This window comes from Nematolebias whitei, chromosome 6 (assembly GCF_014905685.2).
Source record: "Nematolebias whitei isolate Nwh7 chromosome 6, NemWhi1, whole genome shotgun sequence".
Classification (NCBI taxonomy): domain Eukaryota; kingdom Metazoa; phylum Chordata; class Actinopteri; order Cyprinodontiformes; family Rivulidae; genus Nematolebias; species Nematolebias whitei.
In genome coordinates, this window is record NC_056503.1 from 18,104,974 (window position 1) to 18,116,783 (window position 11,810).

The 11,810-nt window shown below is 42.5% G+C and overlaps 1 protein-coding gene across 1 annotated transcript in view; it reads left to right on the forward strand.

Annotated features, from left to right (window-relative positions):
- Window positions 1-11,810, forward strand: part of LOC119410539 (TRPM8 channel-associated factor homolog) — a 46,913-nt gene that overhangs the window by 11,737 nt on the left and 23,366 nt on the right. Inside the window, 2 exon segments of the mRNA XM_037677421.1 lie at window positions 4,570-4,862; window positions 11,118-11,292. Of these exon segments, the coding sequence (XP_037533349.1) occupies window positions 4,570-4,862; window positions 11,118-11,292 (468 nt within the window).

Consider the following 11,810-nt stretch of genomic DNA (forward strand, 5'->3'; position numbering starts at 1 on the left):
AGGTCAAGAGTTTTGACCTTAGGCTTAGTCTTGACCTCAGATTAAGTTCACTACAGTATGATGATCAGGTGTGAGTAGGCACCCTGTTTGATTTAAAGAACAGGATCTATCAAAGTCTGATCTTCACAACATGTTTGTGGAAGTGGATCACAGCAGGAACAAAGGAGGTTTCTGAGGAGCTCAGAAAAAGAGTTGTTGATGCTCATCAGGCTGGAAAAGGTTATAAAACATCTGTAAAGAGTTTGGACTCCACCAATCCATAGTCACACAGGTTGTGGGCAAATGGACGAAATTCAAGACCCTTGTTACCTTCCCCAGGAGTGGTCAACCAACAAAGATCACTCTAAGAGCAAGTGTGGAATAGTGGGCAAGGTCACAAAGGACTCCAGAGTAACTTTTAACAACTGAAGGTCTCTCTCACATTAAAGGCAATGTTCATGAGTCCACCATCAGGAGAACACTGAACAACGATGGTGTGTATGGCAGGGTTGAAGGAGGAAAACACTGCTCTCCAAAAAGAACATTGCTGCTCATCTGCAGTTTGATAAAGATCATGTGGACAAACCAGAAGGCTGTTGTAAGAATGTTTTGTGGACGGATGAGAACAAAACAAAACTTTTTGGTTTAAATGAAATTTGATATGTTTGAAGAAAGGAGAACTCTGCATTCCTGCAAAAGAACCTTATCCCATTTGTGAAATATGGTGGTGGTAGTATCATGGTTTGTGTCTATTTTGCTGCATATGGACCAGGACAGTTTTCCATCATTGATGGAACAATGAATTCTGAATTATATCAGAGAAAAGGAAAATGTCAGAACATCTGTCCATGAACTGAATCTTAAGAGAAGGTGGGTCATGTACAGTAGCAAGACAATGACCCTAAGCACACAAGTCGTTCTATCAAAGAATGGTTCAAGAAGAATGAAGTTCATGTTTTGGAATGGCCAAGTCAAAGTCCGGACCATAATCCAATCCAAATGTTGTGAAAGAACCTTAAGAGAGCAGTTAGTGTGAGGAAACCACCAACATCCCAGAGTTGAAGTTGATCTGTACGGAGGAATGGGCTAAAATTCCTCCAAGCCAGTGTGTAGGACTGATCATCAGTTACCAGAAACATTTAGTTGCAGTTATTGCTGCACAGGGGGGTCACACCAGGTACTGAAAGCAAAGGATGACATATTTTTACCACTCACAAATATGTAATATTGGATCGTTTTCCTCAATAAATAGGGCAGCACGGCGGCACAGTTGGTAGAGCTGCTGCCTCTTAGAGAGCAGATTGTCCTGGCCAAAGTCCCAGCCGGGGGGCCTTCCTGGGTGGAGTTTGCATGTTATCTTTGTGCATGCGTGGCTTTTCTCCGGATACTCCAGTTTCCTCCCACAGACTAAAAACATGTATGTTGGGCTGATTGGTAACTCTAAATTGTCTCTTGGTGTGAGTGAGAGAGTGAATGGTTGTTTGTCTCTATGTGTCTCTGTGATGGACTTGCAACCTGTCCAGTGTGTCCCCCGCCTTTCGCACAGAGATGGCTGGACATGGGCACCAGTGACACCCACAACCCTAAAAGGAAGAAGTGGGTAAAGATAATGGATGGAAATAAATCGCCATGTACAATATTTTTGTCTCATTTGTTTAACTGGCTTCTCTTTATCTACTTTTAAGATGTTTGAAAATCTGATGATGTTTTAGGTCATATTCATGCAGAAATATGGACAATTCTAAAGCGCTCACAAACTTTCAAGCACCACTCTAAATACCAATCCAACACTAAACAGAAAAACCAACAGGGATAACCCATCGGAACACCAAACCTGAATAAGTCCACCCATTTCTGTTCCAACATTACCCCGAAGGCTCACCAACCTATTTCATTCAAGTATGTGTGATTTCAATGATTCAGGCTGAAATTTAATGGTAACCCACATAATTTATTGTTTCTGTAAAATTTCATAATGTAATGAAACCAAAACACAACTTTAATATTGGAAACTAACAATGTACTGTAAACCTAAATTTGATATTCAACCTTCATTTTTAGAGCGTCTAAAATGTCTGTTGATTTTTAATTTGCAGTTTGCAATTGGATGCATCACAAATCTAACATGGTAAAAATAAATATGTAAATAAAATAAATACAAACTTTAAAATCCTTGCAAGGCCTTCCCAAAGTCCTTTTTCCTGTGTTTTGGTCCCAATTTTCCTGTCAATTATTAAGCAAAATCATATAGGTGAAATTCTGACTTCAGCCTTCTCTGCTGACACTGAAGTCCTAACAAATGAGAACGTCTTCTGTTACTGTGTGGAGACGAACATATTAAATAATCTATTTGGATAACTGTAACTGTATTTTCATGAATAAAGTATGACTGTCCTGATCAATTGAAAAGCAGTTTATTGATTCCTGGAATGAGTGGAATATGATGTGCCTATCTGTGCTGTTTGTGGAGGATGCAGAAGATGTGTACATTATTGGATTTATGATAACAGGGTTGCTGCTTTTTGGAATTGGCAGATACCTAGGATATTGACAAATTAGGAAGACATTGGCAGCAGTTAGGCCATGGTAAAGCTGCCAGCCTTATGTGAAGGATTAATTGTGCCTCGAACTCTCAGATTCATATGCTTAACAAGCTAAACCGCAAGCTGGGCGTGATTTATGAGAATTGAAGATCACTTGCGGCTCCTGGAACTCACTGGCATGAAGGTTTCAGTCTTGGAGAAAGCTAATTGAGCATGAACCGGGTGGAATTTCCATAAATTTGGCTGTTTGGATTTGCCATTGAGTGTACCAGCAGAACTTGAAGGCAGACAGAAATCAGAGTCTGACGGCCCAAACAACTGTTGTTTATCTGAATTTGGCCTCCCCGCTGGCCTTGGACAGGCCAACTTATACCATACCATACCATACCAATTTATTTATAAAGCACTTTAAACAGTGACAAAGCACAGCAAAGTGCTGTACAGGGACAAACAGAACAAGCACATAGCAACAGATTACATAACAGGACACCAAAAAGTAGAAACCGACAAAAACAATAATGGATAACAACAACAACCGCAACATGACTAACACAGCGTGATGCACACAGACTCAGCACAGATCACACAGTGCTGAAAGCCAGGGAATAGAAGTGTGTTTTTAAGCTTATCTGAAATTGCTCCTTGAGGATTTGTAAACTAGAAACTTCTGCCTAAGCTAAGAGGACATCTGTGACCTTATCAAAATTGTGATGCTGATAGCCACTCTACCATCTTATCAGAACGTTGGAACTTTCTGGAGTGTCGATGGACTACTCACCACCTTTGTTGTTCCCTATGCATAAATGTATATGTCATGTCTATTTATGTTGCTTTTTGTGCTGAGGTTGTTTCTAATGTCCACTTTCCTCATGTTGTCACTTTCCTTATTTAAAAAGGTGGCGTTGCTCAAGTGCTGCAGCTTAGTCTCCCCATGTATGTGTCTCTTTTGTTAATGCACCTTGGTAACAGTTCCAGTTTAAAATCAGAATTAGCATCAGAATAAACTTTATTATCATTGCACCGAGATACAACGAGAACATGCACTTACAGTCGTCCGAAAGATGGGCAGAGTGCGCGAAGCTGCTACTATGAAAGCGCGGCCCTCGTTTTTCTTATTCAGAGTAATATTTTGCTTAGATGAGAAAAGGGAAGAAAACATGAGGAGAGATGGTATTAAACAAAAGATCTCTCACACCTTGTCCTAGACAGGGAACGATTTGAGGCATCAAAAAAACCTACCACAGCAAAGCAACATAAATAGATGTTATACATTTACATATAGGCCGGTGAAGACATTGAATTTTTAAGGGAAAGTCGTAGCATAGTCCAAAGCCCGCCCTCTCAGCCATTGTCCAGATAAGAGGTTTTATTCATCATCAGCTCGGGTGAGGTTCCGTCACATGTCACGGCCTTGGGGAAAGGAGTGGTGAGGAGACAGACAAAGCATCTTTGTTTTTTCTAAACATTCCAGGAGGAGTTGAGATAAGTCCATCGTCAAGGGCACAGTTTGGGTCAGGCAGAACTCTTAAATTGCTGTTTCTGCCTTTTAAAGTCTCGCTGGTATAAATTACTCTAATGGAACTCCAAACAGCCGAATTGATTCCTTACGCCGAAAGCCAAGCTCGCAGCTTTCGCCAAGATTATTTCCACCTTCATGTGTGTTGCTATAGAGTCCACATTCCTGATAACAGCTGCTCCAGCTCTCTGACGCAACTGCACATAATTCAGTCTGAGCGCTGTCAATTTTCGACACATCCACACAAATTTGTAGACAATCCAGAATTCACCAGCCAAACAGCAAAATAACCAGTTGTCATCATGAATCCAATTTGTTTCCGTCGAGGTAAAAGGGTCCTCCTTACCCTGACTCCTTAGGAGGTATGCATTAAAAAAGAGGCTCTTTAAGGGTTCACAGGACGAAAGAGCGTAAGCAGGAAAGCGGGGGGGGGTTATGGAGCGCAAGGAAACACGTGTGATTTCACCGGAGTACAGAGAGAAAAAAATGTGCTATACAAATAAATTTGATTTGACTTTTACTGTGTTTCAGGAAACAAGATCTTAAACAAAATGGGCTTGAGCGTGATGAAGGAAACCATTAGCAATGGTGTTTTTAAAGCTCCTGAGCCAAGTCAAGCTAATGACTTCCACTTCCGTCATCTTCTGCATCGATTTGCTGGTCATGTTTTTGAAAGCAGCAAACTTACCAAGCAAGATGAGGACCATTTTAAAAAACTGGAAATGGAGTGTGGCTACTTCTTGAGTATGAAAGCTTATGACAGCATCTCCTATACACAGATTTTATCCATTCTCACTGACATCTTGAAGTCATGCATGCCACAGGTGGGTAACATGATGCTTTTTTAATGTTTTTTTTTAAGATTGTTGATCTATAAAATTCATATAGTTCGTCATTACCAAAACAACGGCAAAACAAATAAAAACTTGACACTGTAAAATAGTTTGCAACTGAGAGTAAAACAGAATAGCAAGTGGCAGTGAATGGATATTTATTGAAATTGTTCTTATTTTGTGATCAACTGAGACATGGGAGTTAGGCAGTGACGAACAGTGACTACAAGAGTTAAGTCTCAGTCATCTCGTAACAACTTGTAACATGATGACACTGAAGAAGTTGAGCTGCGGGCTGCTTTCATAACTTAATTTTTAGTTTCACTATCCAAGTACATGCTGGGTAGTGCTTCCACCAGTTTTATACATCATCATTATCATATGCATATGACTTACTGTGTAATTTTTAAACAGTCACTGACAACAACTAAAACATAAATGCCAACCTAACACTAAACAGAAAAACTAGCAGGGACAAACTGAACACACAATGCTACAGTTAGTGTGGACTGCCGCCATTGGGGAGGTATAAATCAACCTCACCCATGATATGAATTAGGGACCAAATTTAAATAACTTTAAGGTCTCAAAGAGATGATCCCACTCCACCCGGTCAAATGATTTCTCCGCATCTAATGACAGAATGTGACTTTGTCACATGTACGTTCGGGTGGGCTAGGAATAAAACACACCAAGCAGTCGCCTAACATTGAAGAAAGCCTAACGGTTTTTAACAAACTCTGTTTGGTCAGGTGGAACAATAGTGGGGACTGCCTGCTCTAGTCATTTTGCAAGGACTTTTGCCAGGGTTTTTACATCAGCGTTAACCAGTCTTTCTGATGGATTCTTCTGCAAGGCAGGCAAAGCCTCAATACTGTCTGGCATCTTCCCCTGCCATCTGATCCAACTCACTACCAGGTGGTGATCAGTTGACAGTTCAGCTCCTCTCTTCACCCAGATATGCAAAACAGGGCCCCAAATCAGATGACACACCTACAAAGACAATCATCAATCTATGACCTATGGTGTCCTGGTGCCAAGTGCTTCACCCTCTTTAATTTTGTTGTTGCGAATGGCTGATTCTGTGGCTGTGATCATCTCCACCAGAGGAATTCTACTTTGTGCAACCGCAAAGATCAGTCCCCTGGCAAGAATCTCTGTCTCCGGCTGGTTGAGCTGTCTGTCAGATAAATTCTTCACCCATTTTTCTGTCTCCCTGGCATGTAATTGTCTACTGAAGTGTTGTCTTACACTGAATGCGTTGTTATTGGAACTGTGCTGATGTTGATGAGTTATTAATAAGTTGAACTTGTTTTGTTGTCGAGTATTGGACTTGACATGCTGTGCTAAGCATGACTGATCTGTACAGTCCATCACTTGCTGAAATGTGGTCTGATCTAGGCACATTGTTAGTTTTTGTTTAATGTGCTCTTCTTTGGCCTTCAAGGCCTCAATGGTAAAATTGGTCTGTCTCGCCCGTTCAGCAGCTGGGTCTGTGCCTTCTGAAGGATCTTGCTTGCTCGGTGCCTGCTGACCAAACATTTTAGTTCCAGGCTCTTGGGAATGATGCCACTTTGTCGACATCTGAGGTTGAATCTCAAGTGGTTCCTGTAGTCTGCCCTCTTCCTTGCTGTTTTCTCAAACTCTCTAACTAGTTTGAGGCAATCCTGGCAAAAGTGGTTCAAAATATCCTGATGCATGCTCAATAATCCAGGTAGAAAAATCTAAAAAAGTTCAATCTGGTCCTCTGGACATTCAAAAACAAAACAAAACAAAAAAGTAGAAACGTTTCGTCTTTCATCCGAAAGAATTTCTCAGTCTGAGGTGCTGTATTCGGCTCAGTCTTATAAATAGAACCTTCTCAGAGTGGATCAACCAGTTTTTGTCATGAATCACGTCCCTGTGTTTAGATCTTTATCACTCTGTTCACTAGTTCTGGTTTCTCAGTCCTGTTCTGGTTTTTTCCTCTTCACTCCTTATCTACTTCTACCTGGTTCTCATGTGTGTGTATGTGGAGAACCAGTCTATCCACTCTGCATGTTGGTGAAGGCTGACTGCACTAATTGTCTGCACTGCAGTCAGCTGGCCTGATTATCTCAGACTGGCTGCACCTGTTTCTCTCCACCCTTTATAAGCAGCACCCTGTCAACTCTTCGGTGCCCGATAGTTGAACACTCTTTGTAGTTAGTAAGTAGTCCTTGTTCCCCTCTCTTGTCCCTGTTCAAGTCCTCGCTCCTTGTCTTGCCCACCACGTTACCTGTCCCTCTTTCTGGTTGTTCTCCCCTTCTTGTTTGGCCTGATCTCTTGGTTCCTTGACCCTCCGCCTGCCTCGACCACGTCTCTTTGGATTTCCCTTTTGGATTTGTTTCTGCATCTGCTCTTGGTACCGACCCACGCCTGCACGACCACCGATCTGCCTGCTCCTCTGGTACTGCCTGACATCTGCTTCATGTTACTGGACTTTGGAAAGCCTGACCACCCCTTTTGGATCACGGACTCTGGCCACACAGACAGCTGCGGCCGACTGTCGTCCTTCACCGGACTCAGCCCTTCCAGCAGCTGCAGATCTGAACACTTCAACCCTTCAGGACCCTTGAGATCATCCGAGACGGTTAGTGGTTTTTCCTTGTTGACTGTTCTCCACGTTCTGGTAATCAGCACGACCACTAACCGTTCTCTACTTCATAGAACTGTTCCTGCTATCCAACCGACACCAGAACCCGAACCAGAACCCAGACCGGCACCAGGACCGGCTGTCACTTCCTCCCTTGAAACAATAAACACATTATTATTTATTGTCATTCTGTTGTGTTGTGATCTTGGTCCAAACCCTCACGAGAGTTCCTTACAGTTTTGCTGCTGACAACCAAAACCAGCTCCCATCACCCTTTGGAGCACACGTTAGGAGTCATCAGGACTCTGTACCACAGAGCAGACAGCGTCCCCACTAACTCACGAGCCAGGCAGAAGGAGAAATCCCACACAAGACAGGCTCTAGAGCAATGTGGATATCCTAACTGGGCCTTCCTGAAAGCAGAGAAGAAACCCAAACAGGACTCTAGTCAGCTATCGGGTTAAAAGGAGGAACCCAGACCAGTGGTCATTCCATATGTTGAGGGAGTATCAGAGAAACTGAGACGTTTATTTTCTAAACACAATGTCCCAGTGGCTTTTAAACCCCAAAATACATTATGGCAAAGATTGGTTCATCCCAAAGATCCAGTCCCCCGGCACAAACAGAGTAATGTTGTGTATGCTTTTCAGTGTCAGGAGGGCTGTGATCAGTCTTACATCGGGGAAACTAAACAACCACGGGCCAAAAGGATGGCCCAGCACAGAAGAGCAACAACATCAGGCCAGGACTCTGCGGTCTATGCTCATCTCCAGGCCAGCGGTCACTCTTTCAGGGATGAAGATATTCACATCCTGGATAGAGAGAAACGATGGTTTGAGAAAGGAGTAAAGGAGGCCATCTTTGTGAAAAGAAATTGTCCATCATTAAACAGGGGTGGAGGCCTCCGTGTTCAACTGTCCCCCTCTTACAATGCTGTGATTGCTAGTATCACTCAGCCCTCTGTGAACAGTAAACAGCCATCAGTGTGCTAATGATCCATCGTTAGGCTGATGGTCCTTCTTGATCATGTGAGCAGCTGGTTTTGGTTGTCAGCAGCAAAACTGGTTGATCCACTCTGAGAAGGTGCTACAGTGCCCCCTTGAACTTTTCAACCTTTTGCCACATTTCAGGCTTCAAAAATAAAGATAGAAATTTTCAGTTTTTTGTGAAGAATCAACAACAAGTGGGACACAATCGAGAAGTGGAATGAAATTTATTGGATGTGTCAAACTTTTTTAACAAATAAAAAACTGAAAAGTGGGGCATGCAATATTATTCGGTCCCCTTGCGTTAATACTTTGTAGCGCCGCCTTTTGCTGCAATTACAGCTGCAAGTCTCTTGGGTTATGTCTCTATCAGTTTTGCACATCGAGAGACTGAAATTCTTGCCCATTCTTTCTTGTAAAACAGCTCGAGCTCAGTGAGGTTGGATGGAGAGCGTTTGTGAACAGCAGTCTTCAGCTCTTTCCACAGATTCTTGATTGGATTCAGGTCTGGACTTTGACTTGGCCATTCCAACACCTGGATACATTTATTTGTGAACCATTCCATTGTAGAGTTGGCTTTATGTTTTGGATCATTGTCTTGTTGGAAGATAAATCTCCGTCCCAGTCTCAGGTCTCTTGCAGACTCAAACAGGTTTTCTTCCAGAATGGTCCTGTATTTGGCCCCATCCATCTTCCCATCAATTCTGACCATCTTCCCTGTCCCTGCTGACAACAAGCAGGCCCAAACCATGATGCTGCCACCACCATGTTTGACAGTGTGGATGGTGTGTTCAGGGTGATGAGCTGTGTTGCTTTTACGCCAAACATATCATTTTGCATTGTGGACAAACAGTTTGATTTTGGTTTCATCTGACCAGAGCACCTTCTTCCACATGTTTGGTGAGTCTCCCAGGTGCTTGTGGCAAACTTTAAACAACACTTTTTATGGATATCTTTGAGAAATGGCTTTCTTCTTGCCACTCTTCCATAAAGGCCAGATTTGTGCAGTGTACAACTGATTTTTGTCCTATGGACAGACTTTCCCACCTCAGCTGTAGATCTCTGCAGTTCATCCAGACTGATCATGGGTCTCTTGGCTGCATCTCTGATCAATCTTCTCCTTGTTGGAGATGAAAGTTTAGAGGGACGGCCGGGTCTTGTTAGATTTGCAGTGGTCTGATACTCCTTCCATTTCAATATGATTGCTTGCACAGTGCTCCTTGGGATGTTTAAAGCTTGGGAAATCTTTTTCTATCAAAATCCGGCTTTAAACGTCTCCACAACAGTATCTCAGACCTGCCTGGTGTGTTCCTTGGTCTTCATGATGCTCTCTGCGCTTTGAACAGAACCCTGAGACTATCACAGAGCAGGTGCATTTATACGGAGACTTGATTACACACAGGTGGATTCTATTTATCATCATCAGTCATTTGGGACAACATTGGATCATTCATAGATCCTCACTGAACTTCTGGAGTGAGTTTGCTGCACTGAAAGTAAAGGGGCCAAATAATATTGCACGCCCAACTTTTCAGTTTTTTATTTGTTAAAAAAGTTTGACACATCCAATAAATTTCATTCCACTTCATGATTGTGTCCCAATTGTTGTTGATTCTTCACAAAAAATTGAAATTTTACATCTTTAAGCTTGAAGCCTGAAATGTGGCAAAAGGTTGAAAAGTTCAAGGGGGCCGAATACTTGCGCAAGGCACTGTATTCGTAAGACTGAGCTGAATACAGCACCTCAGACTGAAGAAGTCTTTCGGATGAAAGACGAAACGTTTCTATTTTTTGTTGTTGTTTTGTTTTGTTTTTTTGAATGTCCAGAGGACCAGATTTAACTTTTTTAGATTTTTCTACCTGGATTATTGAGCATGCATCAGGATATATCTAGTCAGTACCTCTCAACCTCACGCACAAGCTCAGGCTCCTTCCTTGCCAGAAAGGTTACGTTCCATGTCCCAAGAGCCAGCTTTAGTAAGTCAGGGTCAGAGTGCCAAGACCCCGTCTTCAGCCACTGCCCATGGGACCATGCATCCGACTTGTATGGCCCCTCCTGCAGATAGTGGGCCCACAGGAAGTCAACCCAATGTTGCTCCTTCAGGCTGAATTCAATTGGGCCCCATGGGTAGAGACCCGGTCACCAGGTGCTCACAGACAAGCCCCTCCCCAAGCCTGGCTCCAGGGTGGGGTCCTGGTAACCCACGTCCAGAGAAGGGACACTGAGCTCCTTGTTGTTGTTTGTCCATAAAAAGTCTTTGGAATCACTCTTTGTCTGGCCTGTCACCTAGAACCAATCTGCCTTGGGAGACTCTACCAGGGGCAATTACAATCGCCCCTGACAGTATAGCTCCTAGGATCATTCAGTTGCTCAAACTCCTCCACCTTGATAAGGTGGCGAATCAAGGAGGAGTATGTATATTAATTAGAAATTGAATAACAATTTTAATGTAACATTTCATATGTACTAAATTCATTGGCCTGCTCTGAAGGTGTAGTTGGCTTTTAGGGTTCCACACTGGAGTTAGTTACACTGATGTCTTTCACAAATCCTATCAGTATGTTTTTCACATGTTTTCACTTCACAACCACAAACCTTAAAGCATGATTTACATATGTTTTCAATTTTTTATCAACTATTTCAAGGTTAGTAAGCAGAACCCAGTGAGAAGTCCCCAGGACCAAATGCTTCTTAATTTGGCAACCAAAGTGTTTGATGTTTCCCTAAGACAGCATGTCCTCCTGCCCTTTCTCATTAAGAACATTCCAACTCTACCTGTTGTCAACAACCTAAAGCTGAAGATTAATGCTCAAACAGCAGGTCAGTTCTCATGGTTGGCTTTAAATGAGTGAGTTATATAGTATATAAAATCTCCTTCTACTGTTGTATGTCACAACAGCAGAGTGTTACAGAGTAGTCCCTTGCTACTTGGCTGTTTGTTTATCGTGAACTCGTTCTATCGCAGTTTTTCAAAATAAGATTGGACATGACACAATTGGCTGATTGATGGATGAGCTGAACAATCTGCATGGCATTTTTAATTTAAAATAAATTATTTTAAATTATTTCGCACTTACTGCAGCTTTGTGCAGCCCATACTGCTGCAGGATAAACTTCCTGCTGTAGCTGAGCTGTTCAGTGTGCAGAGCGGAGGAGTGTGACCAAGAGCGCTTTCAGGTGGCAAAGAGCAGGGGAGGCAAGGGGTAGCTGAAATCATGACATTCTGTGCTCTTTTAGAGCGTTTAGAGTTTAGAAACATTCTTTAGAATATTGCAAGAGTGTGGGAAGGATTTAAAACACCTTTATACATACATACACACACACACACACACACACAC